This window comes from Rhinolophus sinicus, chromosome 4 (genome assembly GCF_057876585.1).
Source record: "Rhinolophus sinicus isolate RSI-liver-muscle chromosome 4, RSI-T2T, whole genome shotgun sequence".
NCBI lineage: Eukaryota > Metazoa > Chordata > Mammalia > Chiroptera > Rhinolophidae > Rhinolophus > Rhinolophus sinicus.
In genome coordinates, this window is record NC_142504.1 from 73,217,125 (window position 1) to 73,244,320 (window position 27,196).

The following is a 27,196-nucleotide window of genomic DNA, read 5'->3' on the forward strand; positions in this document are numbered from 1 at the left end:
TTAGGTCAACTTGACAGTAACAGTTTGTGTTTCTTCGCCAACTCCTTCTCCCAGGTATCACAGACTGAGCGAGCTCGTGGAGCACGTGTTCCCACTTCTGAATAAGGAACAGAATTCTGCCTTTCCATGCCCGGAGTTCAGTTCCTTCTGCTACTGGCGAGACCCAATCCCCAAAGTGGACCTGGATGACCTGGCCTGAGGCGGCCCCTCCTGGGGGAGGTCCTCAGTCACTCACCTTGCAGCAAAGGAAGGTGACCGGCACTTCTGCTGGACAGAGGACACTGGGCTTCCCTCCCAGCCACAGGTGCGGGACAAGACCCATGTTGACAGCCAGGCACCCGCAGGGACTGGGAGAGCTCCTGGAGCTGGAACTGCCATCTCCTTCACCCTCCTGCTCCATGAGGTTGCAACTCCGTGCCCTAGCGGAGAAGTGAGGGGAGCTTGGACCTGAGATTGGCGGCCTGGGCTCCTGTCATAGGTCGTTCCTCACACACACTCTGTGTAGAGTTGTGTGCTGGGTGCTCCTTTAATTGCATAATTTAAAAGGAAGAAAAGCTAAGTAAGAGTGGACCAAAATGTTGCACAAAGTAAAGTTATAATTTCCACTGGGCAGTTGAAAGTGTTTCCCTCTAAAACCAGGGCTTTCTTCAGGGGACCAGGGTCCACCGAACCGCTCCAGGCCCAGTCAGTGATGTTGCCTCCAGCCACCTGCACACGTTTCTTCGGTGGGCTCCGACCCTGTGCACTGAAGCGGCACGGCTGCTGGGCGGGGCCCAGGCCACTCATCCCAGCCCCACAGATATGGGCTCTTGGGGAAGAACTCCCCTTAGGTTATCGCCATCTCCTCTGTGACGGCTCCGTGATGGAGACCCTTAAGTTATGTCTTGGACCTAGCCAGAAGAAACAGTTTCGCAGGATCTATTTGATGTCTCTAAGAACAGAATTAACAGTGGGAGTTGGTTAAACAGCAAAGAACAGCTCTGTTTTCAGGGAGGCCTTAGAAATGCAGATATGCACTTGCAATGGCCCCTGGGAAGGGTCTTTTTCTTTCTTTTTTTATTTAACTTGTCTAATTTTTATTTGCTGGATACAATGTATGCTTTTAAGCTGTTACAGCAAATACATCTGCAGTCCATATATTTTTAATATGCAACAACATTCAACATTTCCCCATCATCAAATATCTAAACATTGAATTTTCTTTCAGGAAATGTGAAAACTATTTATCTTTCTGGATACTTTTTTCTTTAAAGTTTCCTACGGATACAGTATTTTTTGAAATGATTCAATTCGTTGATTAATTCTTTATTTCTCTCCTCCAGTATACGACCTTCTTTCTCAGTTTGAACTTGAAGTATTTTTATGATGTCATGAAGCTGGCCTTTTACTTTTAATTACTGTCTTTTCATTATTGAGACTATTGTTGCGAGCATCTTCCAGTTGCTGTTGAAGCAAGGTATTTTCACTTTCTAGGTGAGGACACCTCTTCTCTAGGGATTCCAGCTTTCCAATATATGTATTCACTTTTTCTTAGAGGATTTGATACACTTGTTCCGTTTCCTCCTTTTGATGCTAGGTTTGGCTTAGGTCTCTGTGAACACGTTCTAAAACCAAAGTCCTTTGACAGCATCTCTTGTGTAATGGAACTCAGTTTTTAGGCTATTGAATTTACTTTCAGCTTTAGAAAGTTGTTGAGAAAGAATCTCATTGTTATCCTTTAAGTTAGACATATCAAAATTCATTTTGTCCCATAAGCCAGACCATTTGTCTCTTGCTCCCTGGCAAGCAAGCTGTAGGTCTCTGTTGGATTTCTGACTTTGCTCAAGATTTATGGATAGCAGTAAGTAGCCCGGAACTGTAGGATTCAACTTCTGTTTCCAATCTTTCTTTTGTTTTTCATTCTCCACTTCAGATTTTAGTATTTTATTCTCAGCTGTCAGAACATTCAGCTGTCCATTATATTGAAATACTGTTTTTGTTTCCTCATTCAGTTTTATTGTCTTTGGAAGACAGTCATTGATTTAAAATTGCAATGTCCTCAAAATACTTTCCATTTCCTGATTGTGATTTTTGACTGTGTCTAGTTCCAGTCTTAGTATGGCAATTTCATGCAACAGATCTTTTTCATGACTCTCAGAATTCATTTCCTTAAGATCTGTTTTTCTCCTTTCGTTTGCAAAGGTCCCTGGTTAGAATTGCATCTTGTAGTATTCTGTCATTGTGTTCTCGAGAACATGTTCCCTGAGTGTCATTTTGCTCTAGTACAACATGTGGGGGGTTATTTTCACTTCTATCACTCCTCCCTTGCTCTTCCTCTGACATCATGCTTAAGTGAGTTCTCCAATATGAGCCTTTTCTTTATCTGCTAAGGATATCTGCCCAAACTCTGTGGATGCTGACACATTTTTCGTCGTCGAGTGTGATGCAAACGGACATCGATCATCAACTTTCCAATCCCTGGATCTTTCACAAGTGTCCTGAGTGAAGGTCCAACTAGTATGATGCCATTCTGAAGAATCTTCTACTCTAGTAAGGATATATTTTCCTCTCTGATCTGCAGTGCCACAGAAATGATCCACATACTTCTGTGGACGTCTTGCAGAGAAACTGAGAATCCCCAGGTGATTTTGCATCTTCTCCTCCTCCTAATCTTAATGCTGACATTTTAACAGTTCTATTATTTTGGTGTGCTTCATCATAAGTCAAGTTGTCATTACTTGTTTGCTCTCGTGGAGCATTTTCAATAATATCCACACCATTTTCTTTTTTCCAATTGCCAGCTTTGTTGCTTTTTCCATTGGCAACATTGTGGGTGGACCTAGATGATATTATTCTAAGTGAAATAAGTCAGGTAGAGAAAAACAAATACCATATGATTTCACTTATTCACAAATGAATGACATTAAAAAAAAGTAAATGTCTCCATTGTTTCTTTGCCTTTTTGTTGCTATTATTTCAGCGTGGTGGTATTCTGATTTTTCCCTCTAGTTCTTTTTTTTTTTTTATGCTATATATTTCAGTTCTGGATTTTTTTTTGAGTGGTTACCATTAAGTTTATGCAAAAGAAAGTTTGATATTTAGAGTATTCCATTTTCTTCAGCACGCTTACTTTCTCCATTCCCTTGTGCCGGTTCAGACCTTTACTCTCCCCTTTTATGTTTTGTTGTCACAAATTATCCCTATTTATGCTGTGAGTTGGTTTCTGTGCTGCTGTAGCAAGTTGTCTTTTTCTTTAAGTGTTTTTTTTTTTTTCCTTCTTCACCCTGTATGTTATGTTTAAGTGTATACTGTCTTATGTGGTGTAGGGGTTGCCATTTCCTGCTTCTGTCTGTTCGTAATACTACTTATAGTTTTGTATTCTTTTGGTTTTCTGTTTCAGGTCAAATAGCTTCCTTCAATATTTCTGTAGTGCAGGTTGTGTGTTAGAAAATTCCCTCAGCTTCTGTATGTCTGGAAAGGTCTTTATTCCTCCTTCATATCTAAATGATATCTTTGCTGGATATATTATTCTTGGCTCATAATTTCTCTCTTTCAATAGTTTGAATATTTGATTCCACTCCTTCCTGGCTTGTAGAGTTTCTGCTGAAAAATCTGATGATAATCTAATGGGCTTTCCTTTGTAGGTTACCGTCTTCTTTTCCCTGGCTACCTTGAGGATTCTTTCTTTCTCATTAATTTTTGACAGCTTCAGTACAATGTGCCTTAGAGAAGGCCTGGTGAGACTGAGGTAATTAGGTGTTCTATTTGCTTCTTGGTTTTGAGGATCCAGTTCTTTCCACAAGTTTGGGAAGTCCTCATTGACTATTTGTTTGAATATACTCTGTTCCCTTCTCCTTTTCTTCTTCTTCTGGTATGCCCATTATTCTTAGATTGCTGTTTCTGATGGAGACAAAGTTCTTGTAGAGTTCTTTCATTTCTTTTAAGTCTCAAGTCTCTCTCTTCTTCCATCAGTGTCATTTCCAGATTTCTATCTTCGATGTCACTGACTCTCCTCCATCTGGTCAACGCTACTACCTAAGCTGGCTATTTTTTTCTTCATTTCTTTTATTGAGTTCTTAATCTCCAGAAATTCTATTTGGTTCTTTTTAAAATTTTCAGTCTCTTTGGTAAAGTGTTCATGTGTTGTTCTTTGATTTTTCTCTCTGAGTTCATTAAACTTCCTGTCTGTGTTTTGTTGCCTCTCGTTGAGTTTAAGAACTGCAATCTTGAATTCTCTGTCATTTAGTCACATATTTCCATGTCTTTAAATTCATTTTCTGGAGACTTCATTTTCTTTCTGAGCTGTCTTGTTCTTGGTTATCCACGGCAATTAATGATTTATTATTTCTCTTCTTAGACATCTACAGGAGTGGGTTCTGCAACAGGTTAATAGGAAGAGGTCTTTCTTTTGTTTTCCAATAGGTGTTGGTAGAATGTTTTATTTTCTCTCTGACTGCAGCCTTTTATTCTCTCTCCCACTGTAGTGTTATATTTTCTCTGCACTATTCTGGCTTCTCACAATGGGGGGGATTCCCTGAAAGGAGGGCTTCTCCTCTGTGAACAGGTCACCTGGGTCACAGGTCACCACCTCTGTGGGGGGATGTGGAGAGCTTCTGAAGTTCCAAAGCTCTTCCTGCCCCAAAACAGGGCCCATGTGTTTCAGCGGCTCTGTTTACTCCTGCAGGCATCCGCCCATATAGGTGGGGACAGGGGTAGGTGGGTTCTGAGAGGTGGCTCTGAGCAATGGCAGCGACCACCACCACAGCCCATCCTGCACCCAGGGCTCTCTCCCCTTTGCTGGAACTAGTTGGGCTGCGAGTCCAAGTCCGTGGCTGCGGACCACAGTTCTCAGAACTGCAAATATTCTGTTCTTTTGATCTGACAGTGCTACCGTTCTGCTTCTAGCACTGGGCAGGTGGGGGCGGGGCGGGCTCTGGGAGGGTAGTGAGGGGGCCGCTAGTCTCAGTGCCTAAGGCTTCTGCCCTCTGCTTGGCAGCGAGGGCTTAAACCACCGTTTTCACCTTTGGGAAGGGTCTTTTTCTCTGTCCTTCTGCCTGCAGCTCATGTCAGAGTCCGAGTAAATAGCGCCAGAGAAAGGCTCTATCCCATAAGCCCCTCCAGAGCTGGGAGAGCCTGGAGCGATCAGGCTGGGTGCTGACAATCACCTCAGTACTCAAATCGAGAACTGTTGGGAGGCTTCCAGAGGATCAAATAACCACACACAGGCATCTGTTGGTGAGAAAGCAGTGAGCTGAGTTCCAGAGCAGAGGCACCAGCCTGCTCAGGATAGTTTCCATGCCCACTTCTGCTTTCCCCTGTTCTTGTATTGGGGGCTCTCCTTGTTTAAGTTTGCTCCCCCAAAATAATACTGATGTAAAGATGGAGAAACAGGGGCGGTTTTTTTTCCAGATTGGAGAGTTCCAAGTCCCTGATTTAGCTCAGCGTTTTTCCTAAGGCTACTGGATGCCAAGACCGTGGTGAATGCAGCTCTCAGTGACAGAACCCGGAGGCACAGGTGCTCAGAGGGGACACATTTCCTCCGGGTGAGCCTCCTCACCGCACATAGGTCAAGGCCTCATTGTTCAATGGATTTATTCATGTCCATTAGGGTAGGGAAATTAGTTTGTTTCTATGAAGTTCTGCCCAGTTAGTGGATTCAGTTCCTAGTAGAGTGGCTGTGCAGTTACTCATAGATGCCGTCAGTGTGTCCTCAACCGTATTTGCTTTAGAAAAATATGAGCTTTATGTGCTTAACCCGAGCTTAACTGGGCCTCTTTGCATATGTGCAGTATGGAAAATCTTAATACACGCTTTCTGTAGTCCTTTTTAGTTGTCCTTTAAAGAGTTTTTGACTAGACAATATCTCTCTGGACACGTGGGCCTTCCTGGGACCCTGGGTCTCCCAGTCCTGCATTGAGGGCAGCTGATCGCTGTTCCCAGTGTCCATTAGCACTAAACTGTCATTTCATCACTGCAGATTGATCCAGTGGGTACATAACGCTAATTAACATAAGTCTTTTCCCTTATTTAAAGGAGTCCCTCTTGCTGAAAAGTAGGTTATTATTACTATAGTGTTATGAAAGTATTATTTGTGCTGAAAATCCATTGCCATTTGGTACAAATGACATGTGTTCTTTCTGTGAAAGAGAGATGCCCTTGAGTGTGTTTGTACACAGACCCTTACGGTGGTGGGTGAGTGAATGAAGAAGCATTAGCCTCACGCTGCTTTCGGTGACAGCCAGACAGTATCTCAGGCGGGCAAACTGGGCTCTTCTCAGTCATTCTCTCGGTTGCTTCACTGGTGAAAAGGCCATGGCCCCTCTCCCTCTTTCCAACTCATCTTGACTTGAGTGTCTGCCTTGCTGTGTACGTGTAAGCTGGAGCTCTGTGGCGTCAGCATCTGCGCCTTCTCGGGAGTAGGGAAGAACACGTGTGGGCCTGTGGGCCCTGTGTGTGAGCTCTGGGTGCTGTGCTGAGACACATTTGCGTCGTTTGCAACTGGGAAAGAGAACCTTCCTACTATGATGTCCAAAAATAAAAGCCGCTGACGGTCACAGGGAGAACAGTTGAGGGACAACAGCCCGTAAATGACTGGAGGTGCTGAGCCCATTCTGGGAGGTGCAGGCAAGACCTGAAAACAGGTCAGGAGTAAACTTTTTCTCTTTTTGCAAGTTGGTGAAAACAGACTGTTCCAGGGAATTTTAACATCTTTTCAGTATCACATTTACTCTGGGAAGCCTTGTTTCCCCTATTTTAGAGCATGCTGGGTTTAATGAAACTAGTTAAAAATTGAGTTTTTGTTTAAAGTAAGTACTCTTTCCAGGTGAAAACTAGTTTTTTTTGGTTTGTTTTGAAGAAAGGGAGAGGGAAACTTTGCTCTTTTAATTTAATAATTATAGTCGATGATGAAGTATTTGATTATTGGACAGCAGTGCCATTAATGTTTTAAGTTGTCAGAAATCGATTGTAAACATCACTCCAGTACTCTTAGTTATGGCAAAGACAATTGTCTTAAGATAAATGGCTCATATTTTGGTGCAGTGTTTGATGTTCAAAACAAAATGTTACAATAATAAACAAACGTAAACTGAATGCATTTGACTCTTTCCTTCAGAGGACACTTAAGCCATCTTCTCTGTACTCTTGCCAGAAATTGGTAATTTCCATAAATTACCATTTTGATTTTTGCTGACACTTAAATTTGTCTACAGAAAGGACTTCTTTTTTGGTGCTTATTTTTATAAAACCTGACTCCAAAAGTGAGGCTACACCCTCAGGAACTAACCTCTTGCTTTGTAGGTTTTGCCAGGGAGTGATTCATTCATACATATGTAATTTCTAGTGTGTTCTCACTGGTATCCTCTAGGCGTGTTTCCATCCCACCCCTCAGCATTTCAGGGGCCCCCTGAGAATCCTGCTCAGAACCACCCCACCTTTCATTAAACCTATCCTCAGGGTGAATACTACTTAGCAATCCTGATGTTTTCATCAGCTTAGGAAAGTCAGTGTGATCTTGGATCAAAAACCACATCGCACATATTATTTAAATGAGCATCTTTTTACCCTCCCGGATCGCTAGGCCCTGCCTAATGTAGTAGGTGCCGAACATGTTGAGTCCCAGAAGTCTTCCTTGAGAGTGTGCCTTCAGGTGTGGGAAAGCTCTCATTTCATGCTTCTTTGCCATGTAATGACAGCTGGGTGAGAAGTCGAGGGATGGCCACGGGGCCATTTGAGGTGTATTTGGGGAAGAGAGGAAGTGCTCAGAGAGGTTGATTATAAAGGAAATAGCTTTAACCCCAACAGCTTCGCGCGCTTTAGGGAGAAGCAATGTGAGTTTCATCCTGGAGCTCTCCCAGGGCCTGTCTTAAGTTCAGCTTCCTTCTGCTGCACTCTGCACCCCTCAGAGTTTGCATCCTTCCTTTTTCCTTCCCTCTGATAAGGCAGTACAGGGAAAACCCATATGTATGTTTAGAAAGTGAATATATGCAAAGCTGTGTTTCAAATCTACAAGGGTGGACTTGGCTGTGTCTCTGATCACAAATATCAAACTGGAAATCAATTGTGAGAAACAGGAAGATGATAGGATCACTGAGAAAACTAAATTAATGTGCTAATGTGGACATGATTTCAAATGCAGTTTGCATTGATTTGCATTCTTTATTGCTAGGATCATTTTGTTTTTAATCATTTGCCGGGGACAAAAAAAATGTCCCAGCCCTGTCTCTGCTTACCTAAGAAGTGCCCCAACCTTTATCTCAGCAACAACTCCTTTATTTCAGAAGTTGTAACCCTGTGCCTGATTAAGTCCTAGGACGTGGTTCATATGCCTCACTTGCAGGCACACTGCTTAGGCACACTGCAGACTCCTGGAAGGAGCTGCTGCCGAGCTCCCGCCGAGCTCCCGCAGCCCTGAGTTCAGGTGACCTTCCATTTCCTCTCTGTACAAAAGGATGGCCTTTCCCTTTTGAAAGATGCTGTCTCCTAAATGAGCCATGATCCAGCTTTCATCCTGTCATCTTGACGTGAACACAGGACCTGCTGTAATTAATTAGACTTAAAACTTTGCCTAGCCTGAACACACAGCTGAAATTCACCTTTTTCAGTAAATGAGTTGTCAGGATGCACTGAGAGTAGGACCAAGTGTTGCTTGGTGCTTTGGAGAATCATTCATCTATGGAGTAGGGAAAAAAAGTAGTTACTACCTTCCTGGTCCCTGCCTTTCCGCCTATTGCACATTTGTCTCCTCTGACACTGAGTATATAGTCTTTACAAGGGGGGGTGAGAGAGAGAGGGCAAAAGCATGTGCATGTGCCAACTGGGTTTTCCTGAAAATGCTCCATTGCCCTGGGGTGTTTTCCCATGAGTCATTTCTAGGAAGCCAGCAATACTCTAACAGCTACCTCTAGCCAATTCTCCAGCTGGAGAAATGAGAATGCCAGTCTCCCCGCCCCTCCCCCTTGCACTCCTGGACAGAGAGGCCCAGACTAACACGTTGCGTACGGATCACGAGAATCTTCGTTTTTTTCTGAGCCATGCGTTAAGGACGGATAACGAGAATTCTCGTTTTTACTGTTGACTCTTTTTACTTTGCATATTTTATTGAATTATTTGTAGAATAATTTATAGAATAATTTATTTGTAGAATCTTATTATTTATAGAAAAATAATAAATGACATAGAAGCATTTACACTTAAAAGAGAAGAGTGCATTTTAAAGTAGTTTCTTTTAAAAACCTGCCGGAACAGAAGGGTATGAGGGATTTAAACCCCGCCGTACGCAACGAGTTAAAATACTAAAACAGCAAACTCTCAAGGTCTTGGTCACTGCTCCCTAGGTGAGGGAGGTGAGGAAGAAGGCTCCTCTCTGCAGTGTCCGGTGGTCACCCTTAATCTCATTTGCAAGCAGTCTTGGAAACGGAAAGCAATTTTTACAGTGTAAGAGTATCTGGTGGCTTGATTCAGACCAAGGAAACTTGTTTGTGGTCCACATGTTTCCCTGGGGCTCTAGGGGGTCTTGCCTCCCCCAGTGGCGCTTGATTGACCAACAAATTTTATCAAGCTGATGAGCAGAGACCACCTGGTGCTAAGGGTCTGCCTAGAGGTTTCTGTGGCTGCTGGTCAGGGAGTAACATGCCTGGGCTTCTCTGGAACAGAACGTGCTCTCCACGAGATGGTGCCTGCTTTTCTCAGATGAGCTCAGGTTTCAGTATGTGCTCAGCTTTATGTTGGGCCTCCCGTTGCCTAGGAACCCACGAGTTCTTAAAGTTGCATCTGTGGGCGGGGCAGCCAGCGATCCAGGCTAATGCCTGGGCAGCTGCTGATTAGATGTGAATGCTCAGCACCCCCTGGAGTAGCTCCTCCAGCTGTGGGGCTCACATGGCAGCCTTGACCTCCAAGCACATCTGGTCTGTCTTTATAAGCAAAAAAGAACCAAGTGTACATCGTGGATGCTGAGGGGTAAATTATGTAGTTAAGATTAATTTATTCAAGCTTACTTTCTACAGCCATCAGAAAGTCAATTACCTTTCTGCAGTTTGCTTTTTAGCAACAACTCTCAATCCATAAGGCACCAGATTTAAGTAACTTGAAGTGGGTTAGTGGTTTTACATCTTTATTGACACTCCCTGTCTCTGCACTTAAATTGTACATGTCATTCAAGGAGCCCAATAAGCTGTGCAAATAGTCTCTCGTGCATCCGTTCACAGCTGGGGAGAGGCCCCGGGGTGAGCCGTGGTGAACCAAACCTGGGACAGTCCAGACTGTGAACCCCAGGTCTCTGTGGTAGCACGTGCCACGTCAGCACTTCAGTGTTTAAACTTCTCTCCTGCATGCAGTATAAATAAACACAAAGACAGTTGGTGACAGGTTTGCTCTCCTATCACAGACTAGCCACAGGGATCAATTTTGGCCAGGCTGCCTCCTCCCAGACCGGTATCCTGCAGCTCTTCCTTCTCCGTCAGCAGGACGTGATCCCACGGCCTAGGCCTACAGGGCAGCAGTTTGAGCCTCCTCGTCTGGCACCCTGGAGGCCCAGCTCAGGCCCATTGGGGCAGAGCCTGAGCTGGGAGAGGAGGACCCAGCTCACAGGTAGGGGCGTGTCGAGAGTGACAGAAGTCAGTGGCCATGTTAACGGTGTGTGTCACTCCTTGCAGCCTGCTGGGGAACTTGAAGGTGTGGGGGCCTCCACAGCCAGGGAAAGCCTTCATGTTGGGGGAGGTGGTGGGGATGGCTGCAGAAAACTAGACCATTGCTCCAGTAACATACATAAACTGAATATATTAAAGCTTTCCAGTTCTTACAACTTTTTCCCCTTAACTTTCCCCTGTGGCCTAGAGGTGGGAAAGGAAAGGATATAAGAAAACCCCACTAAATGTGGAGTACATTTCATCAAAGTCCGTGTGAGCCAACCTGCCCCCAGTCACTACTATGTTGACGTCATCTCCTGCCTTCAAGTGCACAACAAGGTGGAATGCCCCGGGGCCCCCACAAGTATGCAGAGGCCCTTGGGGCTGGTGGTATTCCAGGGATTCTCTCTTGTAGCCGGCTGTGTGCAGCTGGGCCACACTGGCATTGGAGACCGACAGGACAGCTTCCACGTACGCGTCCCTCTCAGGAGTGAGGGTAGCTGTGATCAGGTAGCGCCCATCGTATGGAGCCGTGAAGATCCCTGGGAGGAGGAAGACAGATACCTGTGCTCGTGTGACCCCATCATAGCCCCTTGCAATAGGTTATTGGTTAAGTCTTGGGGAGGTAGCCCACCTACACCCACCCAAGGACAGACCCCCTTAGCATGCACTGCTCTTTGCCACTCACCCAGGCCTCACTGCAAGACTCACTGTCTTCTGTGTGTCACATCCAGAACAGGACGACTACTGCAAACCCCTGAGCATTTGGTATAATTAATATACCTCACTACACCCAGAGCAGCCCTAGGAAAAACCTGTCCCTTAGCACTGTACACAGTCCACGGATAGAACTTGGCAGCCTTGCTGGAAGAGCGCTCACTCCTTGTAACATTTCTGGCAACTGGGTCCACCAGCCTTTGCAATGCCGTGTATACCCCCCGTGCTTGGTGAAGATGCAGGGCTGAGCCCCCCTCACTTAAGGTGCAATGGGGAGGCGAGCCACCCGGACCCTGGTTGCCTCGGAGTTTTCTCCATCACTGAAAGCACCTCAAGGCCAACTTAGCCTCACAGCTTAGCTGCTGGGCACAATATCCACAAAACACCTAAGCTGCCTCCTGAGCAGGCTGGCCTCCAAAAAACCCACAAAGCTTGTCACTAACACAGGGAACGTCCACAACCAGCTCTCCCATGGAAGAGCCAGTTTCCCTGCACTGGACCAGTATATAGGTAGCATCCACTCATGCCCAGGAATAAGTTGATTTTCACTTAGCCAGTGACTCATAGGTCTGGGCCTGGGAGGGCAAGGAGAGTGGTGGTCGGAGCTGAGGAGACGGTATGAGAAAGAGGAAATAAGGTTTGTAGATGTAGATACTGCTGCATTTGTAAAGCAGCAGCAACTGTAGGTGGCTCCACAGCCAAAAGAGTCAGAGCCCACACCAAATGCTGACAGGACCAGCCACTTCCCCTGAGCTCGGGGAGGACGAGACATGGAACGTGGACCACAGGCCAAGAGCTGACAGAAGGGTGGGGCCTGGAGCTGAGAAGGACTCGCAGGGGCTGGCCCTTCAAACTGTCCTGAAAAATGCCAGGCCACCCAGCTCCCTTCCCCAGCTTTTAATAGTAAGGAAGCGAAAGCTCCAGGAGCATGTCCTGAGGTACCTGGGCGTGAGGACAGACCCGGCCCCAGCACTTTGGGCCCCTGGCCTTCATTCCCTCAGAGTCTCCCTGAGGTGAGGCCTCCTCAGGGTCACCCAGAATTTACTGAGGACCTGCTCGACGAGAAAGGTTCTGGACTGGACATCCCAGGATTGTGGGAGAAATGTGGGTCATCGTCCCTGCTTGACAGTGGACAAGCAGTCCCCACCACCAAGGCAGCATGGAGTGAGGGCTCCAGAGGAAGCCATACTTGAGTTGAAAGCAAAGCAGCATCTGTCACGCCCCAGCCTTCCTGCCTCCAAGCCTCAGGAGCAGATCAGAAACAGGGTCCTGGGCTTCCCTCCAGTCAGCCTGGAGGACCCAGAGTTCCATGTTTCCTGGAGATTTTAATGCTCACTAACACTTAAGAACCACTGTCCTAAGAACAGGCAGGATTTACCATGTTTCCCCGAAAATAAGACCTAGCCGGACCAACAACTCTAATGCATCTTTTGGAGCAAAAATTAATATAAGACCTGGTCTTATATATATTACATTATATATATATTATATTATATATTATATACCGGGTCTTATATTAATTTTTGCTCCAAAAGACGCATTAGAGCTGATGTCCAGCTAGGTCTTACTTTCGGGGAAACAAGGTAACTAGACGGTGGTCAGACAGGGAAGACGTGAGGGTGATGACTAAAAACTACTCAGAAGGAACTCGGTTCCATCTCCCAATAGCCTCCCAGAAACGCACCAGCTGCCACATACATGCAACCCTTTGAGTACCCATGTTGGCACCTTGGTCTGCTGGCACTTGATGGTCCCAGATACTGGCCTCTCCTCAGTGTCCGAGCTCCTCAGGAAAAACACCCAGGCCATCTGGGCCCTCAGCAACTGCCTCAGGGCTCTGCCCTGATCTGACTCAGGCATACCTAGAGCTCTTCTTCCTCGAGGGTTGCCAGTGGGCCAGGTAGGGAAGCACGCCCCCTAGGGGGACATCAATGGACCAGGCGAAGGCCTGGCTCACCTTCCCTTTACATAGGAGACCATGTCCATCCACATCTGACCTGATGGGAAGGGCTCTGCTTCCAGTCCCCAGAGACAGGAGCCCAGGCTCCGGGGTGGTGGGGTGGGGGGAGGGAGCAAACCTGCGCTGCAGGAACCTAGGGTGACTTCTGTCCCTACTATTCTCGGACTAGGGCAGGCAGAATCCAGGTAGCTGAAGTGGTTCTGTTTCAGGGCAAAAGACCACACACGGCCACCTTCTGGAGGGAAGGCTGTCCCTTTCTTGGCTCAGTTAATCATAAACCATGAGCTCCTGAAGGAGGCAGGGTGAGGTGGTCTCCAGCCTGTCCTGTCCCAGGCTTTGTTAGCTGTGGCTGGGAGAGCCTTTCTAACAACCTCCACAATCACATGAACAACAACAAGTCCCATGGCAAGGGCTGATATGCTGACCTCATGACTGGGAAATGTCACTGCACACCCACCCACCCTGCTGCCTGCGAGCTGGAAACCTCTTCACAAAAACCCACAACAAGGAACAGCAACATTGCCAACCACCCCCTCAAGTGCCCTCAGCTACTGGAGCATCTCTAGAGTGACGCCCACCCCCCAGGACCCCAGAGAGTGCGGCCCCTCAGAACTTACCCGTGCTGGGGTTATACACGTCCCCGTCATTGACCAGCACTTTGTTAAAGAGGACAACGCCCCCATCGCTGGGGAAAGGCTTCTGGGTGAGCCCTGCAGAGAAAGACACCAGAGAGGGCACCGGAACCCCTGGAACAGAGAGGACACAAGTGTTCACAGGCGGACGGGGTCAGCACCTGTTCTGAGAGGCAGCCTCACCAGTTTATTTTGCCTTTAAGTAGGAAAGCACCCAAGGACACACACCGTCCTCACCTGAGGGCCAGATGGTCCTTGTCAGATCAGCAGTGGGCACAGCTGGGCAGTTGGACAGGGATTTGCTGGAAGTGTGTGTGAGACTGTGTGTGTGACACTGTGCATAAGAGATTTTGTGTGTGTGTGACATGGGGGGGGGGGGGCTAAGGACGATTTTGTGTGAGACTGAGAATCCCTCAGTGAGAGCAGACAGCATGCGATGCTGTGTGTGAGAGGTAGGGGGCTTTTGTGTGGGGGCATGGGGTGGGCAGGGAGTGGGTAATGAGAAAAACCTAGGGAGCTGCTTACTTATTGAAGAACCAATAAAACCTGGACTCCCAGGAAGCAGGTCAGGGCCACACCGGGCAGAGGCCCACCCAGTGGTCCTCGGGAAACTGCATGAGCTGGGATAAAGCATGAGGGAAAATTCGTTGTCTCAGGCAAGACTCTGACCCTCTCTGGGGAGCAAACCTTGTGAGGAAGCTCAGTCCACTGCAGTCAGCAGAGGCCCTATCCCATGGCTGCTGGTGGGGAAGGGCTGGGCCCCAACCTCCACCCACACCAACAGACTGAAGGGAGGAGGAGGGACATGCCGGACAGAGGCTGCCAAGGAGAGCCAGCCTCCTGCCCTGGTCTCCAAGCAGACGTACCTGGGGAGGCTGCAGGAGGTGACTTAGGGTATCCTGAAAAACAAAAGTGGAATGGAGTATCAAAATCCTAAACAGCATCTCATTTTTTCAGAGCCCCTCTTTTTCTCCCTGCTCCTTACACTATTTCTTTAAATAGACATAAAGCAAGGGCACCCACTCCAAGCTGCCTCCCTAGCACCCAGTGTGCCTGCCTCCTTGCTAGCCGGCTTATCCCCAGGCAGAGATGGCCCTGAGGGGGAGCTGGCTGGGGGAACATGAAGAGAAAGATGTGATGCTGGGGCTTCTCAAGCCAGGGAGGAGATCTCCAAAGACTGAATCAGACTCACACATGCCAACTACCATGCTTGCCCTCTAGGAGTGTTGTCTGTTCACAGGCTTCGCCCCCAGCGAGGCTAGATGCAGTGTTTGTCACGCGGATAGATGGAGGCATGGATGGACAGACAGTAACCCAATAGCATATAAGCATTCATGATATATGAAACTAACAGAAAACAAACTGTCCAACACCATTTGTTTGCAAGTCATAGCCCTGAGCCTCAGTTTCCTCATCGGTAATTCGAACTAATATCAGCTTCACAGTGCTGTCAGGAGAGCTATAGGAGATCAAGCTCCTGGTTTGATTCCTGGCACGTGGTGGGGATCCCACAAATGCCTGCTCCCTTTTCTGTCTCCCTCCTGGCTTTGCCCAACACCATCACCTCACCTCCCACTGGTGCTGACACAACTCGCATGGAATACGCCTTAGCCAAGCACTGAACGAGGCTGTCCTCCTCCAGCCTCACAGTACTCGGGGGCCCTATTACTGTCCTCACTCTGCAGGGAAGGAGCTGAACCCCAGGTTAGGAAGCTGCCCCAGGTCTCAAAGCTTGTGATGACACAGCTGGGATTTGAGCCAGAACATTCTGGCCTACCCACTCTGGCATGCAGCTGTCTGCTGAGAAACAAGCTCCCAGTACACACTTGGCTTCCCAGGTACACTTCCTGCTGGGAAGATCGAGCTGCCCCATGGCCCAGGTAGTCCAGCCCATGGGGCGATTCTAAGTGTAATTTACTGCACTGTCCCTGGGGTACCCCAGCCTCTGGAGAGTCAATTAGCCCTCAGCACCTTTGGAGAGCTAAATTTTGGACCTTACACCCTGAAGGCTGGACCCTGGACCCACAAAGCCCCTGCAGCAGGCCCCTGAGGCCCAGGCTGCCCCTCCATTCATTCTCACCCTCTGCAGCTCAGATGTGCACAGCAACGGTGGCCATGGACTCACCTGGTGCTCCTGCGAAGCCTTCTGCGCTGGGAATGGGCACCTGCCTTGTCTGGCCATCCACCCCCTGGGGCAGGCCCCTGCCTGACATGCCCATCCTCCCTGGAGGCCCAGCCTCTCCAGTCTCCATGATGACCCCAGTGGAGCCAGGCAAGAATGGCAGCCCTGTCCAGCCGGGCCATGCTGGTGGGGGCAGCGGCTGCAGAGGTCTCTTAGGCAGAATAGGCTGCTGGCCTGTGTGCAGCTGTTGTCCAGGGTCCTCGGGAGGTGGGGATGCACTGGGCTTGGGCAGCAATGGAGGGGTCAGTTCTGGAGGAGATGGCTCTGTGGGGGCCTCTGCCAGCTGCGGGGGCTTCTCTGGGGTCTGCAGGTCCTTCCCTCGCGGTGGGGGTGCTTCTGAGGGCTCCTCAGCTGAGCATTTGGAAAATGGAAAGAAATACACAGTTAAAAACCTCAGGCTCGACTGCTCAGTCACTGCCCCTCTGAGAAACTGAAAGTGTGTGCCTAGGTGGCTGCCCCTGTAGTAGGATCAACAAAGTTGTGACTGCCCTGAGGAACACAAGAGCAGCCACCACAGCATGGGGACAGCTTGCCTCACAGCTTCAGAAAAGACCTCAGGTCAAGCTGCCCTTGGGTGGCCCGGAAGCCTTTGAGAAGGGCTTTTGGGGCCCACATGCCCCAGGAAGTGGGATTTTCAGCCTTCCTATATAATGGTTGCACTCTTTAAAACAGTACCATTCTTGGCTCCAGCACCCAAAACTTCCTGATTTTACTGCATAATGATACTCCAGATGTTATCACAAATTACTGAGAGGAATCTGCTGCCAGCAGCAACTTTACATTCTTTTAAACAAGCTAGTCTTGGGGTCACTGTGGACAGCTTCACAAGCCAAGGAGCTTCTAGGCACAGATAGCAAGGCGACCCAAGCAGGGGCAGGCAACTCTGGCCACCTCTGCAGCGAGACCAGGACCCAAAGGAGCAACAGCCCTTGCCTGTCACCACAACCTTAAGATCCCCAACCAAGGGGATTTCCACCCCTGATCAACGTTTGCCTTCCATCCTGGGATGGTGCTGTGACACAGCCGGGAAGTTGCCACCCTTTCCTCCAGTGAATACGTTCCTGGAACTAGCCTTCCAGGAAGGCTTCCTGAGGGCCCACAAGGCATCTAAAAATAATTGGGAATGGGCAGATACCACCCTCAAAAGCCATCCCCCATCTCCTCAGTCCCCATTGTGCCTGCAATGCCCAGGTTCCAAAGCTATAAATTATGTTCTGGCAAAATCAATGATTGCATTTTGACCCACTGTCTAGTTTGATTTTAAAACTCACTAAGGTAAATATGACATATCAAACACATGCTCCCCCTCCACCCACAGAGCCAGCTTGCTCATCCACCTCCAGCCCCAAAGGGAGGTTGTTTCTAAAACAGCCTTTCCTGACCAGTGCTCCATGAGAGAATTAAGCCCTATAGAGAATGAGTGGAGTTATCACTTTCTCAATTCTCCCAAGGTTAATACAGAGCTAATACCAGTCTAGATGCAGAGAAGAAAAGTGAATTCATGCCAATCAGTGGGACGGCATCAGGCCTTCTCTTCAGAACCCTGGTTGAGAAGGGCTGGGTTAGACAGTGAAATAGGCAGAGGGATTCCAGACATAGGGACACCAGCCAGAGTGGAGGACAGGAGTTGACACAACAGTCTGAAAACACTAAGTCAAAGTTTACTGAATTAGGAGCCCAGCCCCCTTCCCTTGCTCAGCTTCTAGGATGCTTGTTTATATCTCAGGTCAGATATAGGAGAAATCTTCAAATTGACTCTGCTGTCAAGTCCACAAGCATGAAACCCTATCTATGCCTCACCTTTAAATATGAACCACAGTTAAGATCACTTGAAGTGCAAGGAAAGCCTCTAATGTGAAAGAGACCAAAACAAGCCATCCAACCAACATTAATGAAAAGGAACTCTGAAGAAACAGACAATAAAATAACAAGAAAATAAACATGTAATACCCTCATAGAAAATAGAAGGCACCATCTAAAGATGCAAGAATAGATTGCTATAAAAAAGGCCTAATCAGAGAACAAGGGTGAGCCTTTGCTGATAAAAATATGCTTGCCAAAATAAGAAAATTCAATGAAATTTTGGTAGATAAAAATCAAGGATATCTTTTAGAAGGTAGAACAGGAAGACAAAATGATGGCTAGTAGGAAGGAAACCATAAGAAAATTAGAGGGTCAACCCGGAAGTCTTTCCCTCACCAAAAAACAAAAGATCAGAAAAACTGGGATGAAGGGATGATGAGGTAAGGAGAGAATTATCAAATACAACACACACAATTTCTCAGGACTAAAGAAGATGAAAGATCCCAGCACAATTATTGAATAAGGCATAGTCAGAACACTGAGGATAAAGAGAAGTGTTCAGGGGAAAAACATTTTTTAAGTGACTTCGAATGAGAAGGGGGTCATCCGGCTTCTCAACAACAGGATCAAAAACTAGAAAGCAAGAGAACAACGCCTTGAAATCTTAGGGGAATATCATTATTAACCTTGAATTCTATACCCAGCCAAAATATCTGTCAATTATGAGACTAGAATAAAAACATTTTCAGATATGCAATTTGCAAAACAAACAAAACTCCCTCAAGTACCATTTCTTAGAAAGCTATTGGAAAATGTGCTCCACTGAAACAAGGGAATAAACCATGAAAGAAACGTGAAATAAAGAAAAGGGTCTCCGACCAAAAAGAGGTTCAAGAAATTTCTAGGATGGTAGTGAAGGAAATTTCAGAATGAAAGTCTTATAGCAAGTTTAGAGAATAAGCAGTCCAGATTGGATCAAGAAGAGAGAGGACTCCAGGAAGGAGGTTCACTTGTTTTAAGAAATGGAGTTGACAAGTATCTGATACATTTTATGCTATGGAAAATTATATGACAGAGTATTGATGGGAGAGAAAAATCCAAAATATACATTAAATCTAGCAAATAACAAGGGAACACTACTATGAAAAGCAAAACAAAAAGCAACATAATCATATTTAGCTATTATTGAGCTATTTAAGTTCATAACAACATAAATATTGATTTGATTTTTGTGGTACAAGTCTGTTGGAAGTAAGAGGAGGGGAAGCAGGGAGAGACATGAGAGAGTCTAAGGTGTAGGCTGTCTGTAGCTGATAAGTGACATATACATATACTTTCTACATACTACATGTAATATTTATATAGCGAGATGTCTAAAGCTAATAAATCAATTTAGAAATATGGAGGCAAATATCAGGGGCAAAATAACAGCTGAAAGAGTTGCACACAGCTGCCCCTGGAGAGTGAGAAGGGTGACACAGAAAAGTGTTAGCAGCAATGCCGATTTTCATTATAAGATTCTCAGTACTGTTTTACTTATTTTTATAAGATGTAACTGTAGAAGACACCAGGGCCTGTTTCTACCCCATCACTTCCAATCCAAGCATGCTTGACTCTATTTCTTGTCCATCTTCTCTTTCCTCTTCTTCACTGTTCCCCCGGCTCAGAAGTTATCCTTCCTCCCAGAGCACACCCTTCTGTCTGAGCCCCCGGGGCCCACCTCCCTTCTCTTCTTGGAGCTGCTCCATGCAACATCACTCCTCTCTTCTCATCCCTCTTTCCTTCCTTCCTCCTCATCAGCTCCTTCCTTTTAGACTAAGTTTAGTTGTCTCCACTCAAAACTTAAAAGTTAAACATACTTTTCCTTAGTCCTACAACCCTCAGTGAATTACAGTCAGCAAAGTACCTTAAAATAGCAAAGTCCAGCCCCTTAAACTGGTCGTTCTTTTCTTACCTATTCCCACCAAACCCTTCAAACCAGCCCTGTTTCTTTGAAATCTACTAGCCTTCTCCTGGCCAGCTTATTCAGGCACTCAGAGTAATATTTTACTCCCCGCTCTCCTTCATCACTCATAAGTCCAGCTGATTCTAATTCTGAAATATTTTTGGCTCCTTCTACCACACCTTTTTCACAGAGCTCTTTTGAAAGCATTCTAGTCGCCTTTTCTCTGCCAAAAATCTTCCATTGTTTTCCACTGCTCATAAAATTGAATCACATCTCCTCTGTCTGACACCCTGAGCCCCCATCACCTGGCCATCTCGTCCTGCAGGCTTCGGCACCCTCACTGGCGTCCAGTTCTCAGCTGAGCTTCATTCCTTTGTGCCTTTGCTTTTGTTGTCTAAAGTCCCTAAACTGCCTTTTCTGACTGCCTCACTGAGAGAAACACACGCATCCCTGAAGTCCCAGCTCAGATACCACCTCCTCCGTGAAGCCATCCTGGATCTGCCCAGGAGGGCTTGAACAATCCTGCCTCTGAACCATAAAGCTCTTTGGGCCTCTAAAGGCCCTTTCAATTTCTTATCTTTCCTCTTGTGCTGGGTGAAGAGCACTTGAGGATACATTTTAGGGATCAATTATCCCCAGGGCTAAGTACAGGGCCTAGCACAGGACATTGAGACATTTAAGTGTTTGGTGAATAAAAGAAAGCAGGAAGTATGGCAGGTACTACAGGCCACACCCAAATTCCTGCCAGCCATTAAATTGGGCACTCTAATTTTGCCAATAATTGCCAGTCTGGGGTCCTATTAGGCCAGTGCTGGTGTACAGAGACAGTGATAGTTCTCTCTTTTATAGTCATCACTCCCTCAGCACTCAGGTTTGTCATACCAGTGGAAGGCAGAGGGGAAAGAATGAACAAATATAATGCTTAGGCCAAATAGCCTGCACTAATCTCCTTGGGAGTCCGTCCACAAGTGCTGTGGAGAGCTCAATGCTCCAAAGCTCCCATCACTTCCCAGCAAAGACAGTACCAAGAAAGCTGCACTGGACCTGGACTGACCCCAGCCCTGGCCTCTCCAGCTCACGCTCACTCCACAGCATCTGTGGTGTGTCTGATGCGCACATTTATTGCAAGTTGAACAAAGACTGGACAGGATTTTGCTCATTCTGGAAAGATAACTCTGGCAGTCGGTATCTTTCTGAACTGAACATATGTTTGTAATTCAGAGAGTGACCATTTGAATTGAATTCTTCATAAGAGCCAAGTTTTGCTGCCCCTGCATTTACTGGTGAGGAGTGGTAAGGAATGGATCAGCCACACATGTACTGGCTCTTGTTCTGGGACCTTGACCCATGGCACGGTCACGATGCCAGCGTGTGGCCTGGTGCCACTGTCATGCAGGGTGTCATGTGGGGTCTCTGGTCCCGCTCCCCACATAAGAATGCAGGACATGGTGAGGCCAAAAAGGAACACCCACGGAGCCATAGATAGGGGAGTCATATCACTATAGTCTCGCTGGTGGCTGAGTAGGAGACACAGGAAGCAGGAGCCACAGGATCCGCAACCCGCCTTCCTAACTGCAGTCTGCACTTCCCAGCCACCATCTGCTGCTAGCGTAGCCACAGCAGTTATATTAGTGGCTAATGGCTAACTGGTAACAGCTGATGGCCAGCTAGTCACAGCTGATGGCCATCTACTGCCCGAGCCAGCACCTTTGCACGTGAGGCCGAGAGCCTGGAAACTGCTCTCTGGGGCTCTGTCCCTACAGCCACCGTGAGCAAGTTGGGCAGGGCCATGGCCTTCACAGATGGACCTAACACCCAGTAGTCAAGGCCACTCCCTCTTCTTTAAAGTTCTTATTAAAAGCCAATTTCAACTTTACTAAAACAAAAAACATCCTGAGAAAATCCCCAATAATCCACGAGGCCGATGTGCTAAGAATGCACATCTTGCAGCTGATTCTATCTCACTTTGCTGATATAAGCCTGTGTTCTGTCTCCTGCAGCTGCTAGGAAACCCTGCAGGCAGGCTGGTTGCAATGGGAATCTAAGTTGCAAAAATTAAGGCTCCTTAGCATGTTTCTGGCAACTTGGTGGTGTCTCGGCACAGAAGAAGAGGCTACATGGGACAGACACTAGTCTTAGACATTAGAGTCCGTATTGGAGACCTGGCTGTGGGAAAGCCACTGAAACCTCCTGAGTTATCAGCCTCCTCCGTCACACAGGATAAACCTGCAATACCTCCTGTCTCCCAGGCAGAATTCGGTGCCAGTAGATGAAGTGATGGGTGCGGGTAATATGGAAGAGTGAAGTGCAATTCATTAGAAGTCCAGTGGAGGTGAAATCTGATCTGCCTGGCATCCAGAGGGTGTGTCCACCCACCAAATGCTGCAACTATAGAAGTCTGTTAAAGACGTCAATCAAGACTTCTGGCTTAAAAAAAAAAAAAAAAAAAAATCCATCGAAATGCTGACGTAAGGCAGCTAAGTGGATGGACGTAGGATCTTTTCAGAGTCGATTACCACACTGCGGCAAAAGCTCAGTTTCTGGGAACAGGCTCATGCGCCACCTCTGACAGGTATGACAAATGCCTGCTCATCAGGAAGCTCAGAGGAACTGTGAACCCTGAACAGGCACAGGGTGGGCTACAAGAAATGGGCTTCTTGAGGAAACAGCTACTGATCTTCCCTGCAGGAAGGCTGAGGTGAGAGCAGGCCAGGAGGTGTGCCCTCTAAGTGGAGGACACATGGGCACACGAAAGGTTCTCAGGCTGAAGACATGACTGACAGAAAACCTGAACTGTTCTGACAGCAAAGAAAGGGAAAACGTATATTCACTGGAATGGTTCTACTCTGAGCAAATGGCAACCTAAATGCTGTTTCTGGCTTTGGTTGGAATAAAGAGGAAAAAAAAAAAACCCTCAAGCTTGTACAAGGGACCATACTATGTTGGTTACATCACAGAAGGGCCCATATAGACTCTTCCTCAAGAGAGCCGAGCCAAGAAAGTGAGTCCAGACGTGAACACACAGAAATCTCATGGAATCAGGCAAAAACGGGTCTGCATTTCTAAAAAGTGCAACACAGAAATATAGATACAACTTTAGTTGCATGTGTTAAAATCTGTGGCACTACATTTGAAATGGAAAGTAATTCACTATCTGAATCCCAGAGAGGAAGTCTCGCCTATCTGAGCATCAGCATCACTTGGGATCTTTTTTTTTTTGTGTAGAAATTCACAAGCTAATTGTCATGCAGAATCTCTGGTCCCGCTCCCCGCATAAGAGCACAGGATATGGTGAGGCCCAAAAGGAACACCCACGGAGCCATAGGTAGGGGAGTCATACCACTATTTCTCACTGGCAGCTGGGTTGGAGACACGGGAAGCAGGAGCCCCACGATCGGTAATCCGCCATCCACTTCTCTGCAACCAACCAACCAACCAACCAACCAACCAACCAACCAACCACCCACCCACCCACCCAAAAAACCAACCACCCAACCAACCAACCAACCAACTAGTGTAGCCACAGCAATTATATCAGTGGCTAATGGCTAACCTGTAACAGCTGATGTCCTACTAGTCACAGCTGATGACCATCTACTACCCGAGCCAGCACCTTTCCACGTGAGGCTGAGAGCCTGGAAACTGCTCTCTGGGACTCTGTCCCCACACTAATTCTAAAATGTATATGATGTATATGGAAATGCAGAAAGGATCTATGCTACTTGATTTTTCATACTTACTATAAAGCTGCAGTAATCAAGGCGTACAGAGATAACGAACAGAACAGAATCCGTAAGTGGATTCCCACATGCACAGTTGCCCTTTTGTTGATGGCAGGTGTCAAAGTTGGTGGTTTTCTTCTCTCTCCTCACCTCCCTCCTGCCCCCTCTTCTCCCCTTCTTTCTGGGCACAGCTAGTCCTGGGTAGTTGTCTCCTGCTGTCTCTGAGGTGGCCTTCCTTCCACTTCCAGGACCAGAGTCTGGAATTTATTATTTTAATTACAAATTTGATTACAAATTCCTGGGTCTCACCTCATCCCTGTTGAGAAGGAATCTCATGAGTGAGCTCAGGAGTTCTTATTTTTTTTAAGCTTCCAGAGGATTTTGCGTGCAGCTATGGGAGAGTTCAGTCCTCAGAACACTGTACTTCTAAATTCAAGGTTAAGATAGAGAAAAGCAGCTGCTATTTATACCAATTAAAGAGCATTATAAAAACCAGATGCCCACAAGGTCAAAGAGTGCATGTTGTTGGGATTCAGCACGGACCCAGTGTATGCAGTTCATTCAGCCTTTATATGTTTATAAAACTCCAAGTCCATCATGCTGTCTTAGACCTAAACTGGCCCCAAACTCAGCTGATTTTAAGTTGAGGGCCGAAACCATCATTATATTCATATCTGGCTACTCTTCCCCTGGCCAGCCTTTATGGTTAATTACTTGAAAAATCCATGCTTTTTCATTCTTACACATTTTGCACATCTTGATAAAGCAACTTGATAAAGAAGGAATTCCTAAATCTGTAACACTCCTAAATGAAACGTCATGAATATAATTCAAGTACTATGAGAAATTACCCTAAGACATGATGTGAGGACAGAGCCAGGAGAGTAGTTTCCAGGCTCTCACCCTCACGTGGAAAGGTGCTGGCTCAGGTAGTAAATGGCCATCAGCTGTGCCTAGTTGGCCCTCAGCTGTAACCAGTGAGCCATTGGCCACTAATATAACTGCCGTGGCTACGCTAGCAGAAAATGGGGGCTAGCAAGAAGATGGTGGCTGAGCTAGCAAGAGCAGATTGCAGCTAGCAAGTGGGGTTGGTTGGCAGAGAAGCGGATGGCAGGTTGCAGATAGTGTGGCTCCTGCTTCCTGTGTCTCCAACCCAGCCACCAGCGAGAATATAGTGGTATGACTCCCTTGTCTATGGCTCCGTGGGTGTTCCTTTTTGGCCTCACCATGTCCTGTGTTCTTATGTGGGGAGCGGGACCAGAGACCCCGCATGACATCCTGCATGGCACATGAGCAGAAGAAAGAGTGGGCAATTTGGAAAAGGAAGTAATGCTTAGTCACTAGAGGATGTTGAAACCATACTGTGGCTTCTAGGCAGGCATGTCCCTTCTTGGAACTGTGACATAGGGAAAGAATTTCCCTGATGCACAGAAATATTCATGTGCCCACCATCCTCAGCTTTCTCAACACCAGGAACTCCCCTTCTCTTCCAACTGTAAGAGGAGCAGCAGAAATGCTGGAGTCCAGCCAGGCTCAGCACCTACGTCAGACCAGGAGAAGGCTGGGGTATGCTGGGCTGTCCAAGGTGCAGTGCAGCAGAAAAGACTCTGCCTTTCCGCCTCACATGGGGGGCAGACACCAGAGCTGTCCCCACCCCAACAGTGGGGGAAGATACCAACTAAAGGGAAGGGAGGGGGTGGCTGGTGATGAATGTGAAGGACCAGTGCCTCCGCCCATCTGTGAAAACGAACTGTCTAGTCACAGAGGGCCAAACCCTTACAGCCAAAGCGGACAGAAGAAAAAAGGACTTAAGATGTCCTTGTCATTTAGAACCTAATTTGGCCCTAAGTGCCAAGCTTCTGGTCAACAAAAGTATTTGGACACGAATCCTGAACACTAGGGAGGGGACTTTTCTAGGCTTTTTACACTTCCTACCTGACCCTCAATTTAGAAAAGAAGAAAACAAAAGGGAAAGGGGGAAGAAAATGCCCTCTGGCTATCAAGAGCATTCTGCAGGGCAGTCGGGAGCCCAACACCCAGATCTGTCATCCCATGTCTTCTGCACAGACAGGCCCGCTCATTCCTCTGAGGCGGAGGCCTGGGGGTTTGTAGGAAGAGCAAGGGAGAAAAGTCCAGACAGAAGCAGACTGAACACCCATTGGAGGGACAGAGGCTTAAAATAATAGGTAATATTTATTGAGTAATTACCAAGGACTACTTAATACTCCACTACTTAGGAGTGTTAATCCTCATACGAACTTTTTGAAGTATTATTATTTCCAATTAACAGATGCAGAAAGTGAGGCAGATAAATAACTTGCCCAAAGTCACAGAGAACATATGGAGTAGCTAGGATTGCAAACCTGGGAAATAATAATCACTTCCTGACTCAAAATCCTCTGATACTGTGTTTCCCCGAAAATAAGACAGTCTTATATTAAGGTTTGCTCCAAAAGACGCATTAGGGCTTATATTCAGGGGATGTCATCCAGAAAAATCATGCTAGGGCTTATTTTCCTGTTAGGTCTTATTTTCGGGGAAACACGGTAGTTTCTCATTGTACTAAAAATCCAACTTCTTTATCATAGCCTAAAAAATCCTACATGATCTGGTTCCTACCCCCTCTTTGACCTCACTGCCTATGACCTTCTTTGATCACAGACTTGATCAAACTGTCATTCTGAGTTTTCAGACAGGGCAAACTCTTTCCTGCCCCAGGGCCTTTGAACATGCTGTGCCCTCTGGCGGAAACACTTGTCCCACAGATCTCTGCAGGCCTTGCCCCTCATTTTATTCATTCATATTTCTGCTCAAATGTTATCGCCACTGAGCATCCCACCCTGAGCACTCCCCTAAAATATACTCTCCCCCAATCTCACTAGCTGAAATCAGATCTTTATTTGCTTGGTTGTGCATTGTCTTCCCAGCTAGAGTGTAAGATCCATGAGGGCTGAAAATTCAGCACTAGGACGTGACTCGGTAAATATTTGTTAAATGAATGAATGGGTGGGAGTGTACGGGGGCCAGGAGAAGGGCCTCACACTCACTTCACTGAGCTGAAGGTGAGACAGTGATGAAAATGCAGTGGTTCTCCACTGATTGGAAATTAGACATCTGTCCAAGTCCTAGACGGAAGTCATGGACCCTTTGTCCCCCAAATAACCAAACATCTGTACTAATGGGAGGAACACAAGAGACACTTGGATCTATGTGAGAATCAGCTGAAGCCCCTCGCCCCCCCCCCCCCCCACACACACACACACACTGGCTGCTTCCTGGATTATTCAGCTCCTGTTGGGGATGCTTCTGAAAAAAAGAATGGGATCTGTGAATAGGAGAGTGGACTGAGTAGAAATATGAGTCTGCATCCCTTGTCCAGCAATCTGGTCACTGGCTACTGCATCCTCACCCCAGCCCTTTGCTCACAGTGGACAATATGAGGACTATCATTAATATTCCCTCCCTCCTGACACATACGAGCCACATCACCCTTTAAGAGCTAACTTGCTTTGACCAACAGAATGTGGCAGAAGTGACACGATGCCAGCCTGAGCCTAGCCTTCCACCTTCCCTTAGGGCCAGTTGCGTGCCATATATCTGACTACTCTGATACCACCATGCTGTGAGGAAG

At 46.9% G+C, this 27,196-nt stretch overlaps 2 protein-coding genes across 3 annotated transcripts in view; one reads left to right on the plus strand and one right to left on the minus strand.

The window, feature by feature from the left end:
* The window catches only part of LPIN2 (lipin 2), a 72,597-nt gene extending 65,526 nt beyond the window's left edge, over positions 1–7,071 (plus strand). For both annotated transcript variants that reach the window (XM_074340263.2, XM_019755761.3), the window contains exon 20: positions 55–7,071. In XM_074340263.2, coding sequence (XP_074196364.2) covers positions 55–199 — 145 coding nt within the window. In that variant the 3' untranslated portion in view covers positions 200–7,071. The remainder of the gene's footprint in view (positions 1–54) is intronic.
* Positions 7,072–10,073: 3,002 nt separating this feature from the next.
* The window catches only part of EMILIN2 (elastin microfibril interfacer 2), a 55,957-nt gene continuing 38,834 nt past the window's right edge, over positions 10,074–27,196 (minus strand). Inside the window, exons 5-8 of the mRNA XM_019755771.3 lie at positions 16,039–16,446; positions 14,780–14,812; positions 13,899–14,027; positions 10,074–11,146 (exon numbers count right to left, since the gene is read on the minus strand). Coding sequence (XP_019611330.3) covers positions 10,809–11,146; positions 13,899–14,027; positions 14,780–14,812; positions 16,039–16,446 — 908 coding nt within the window. The 3' untranslated portion in view covers positions 10,074–10,808. The remainder of the gene's footprint in view (positions 11,147–13,898; positions 14,028–14,779; positions 14,813–16,038; positions 16,447–27,196) is intronic.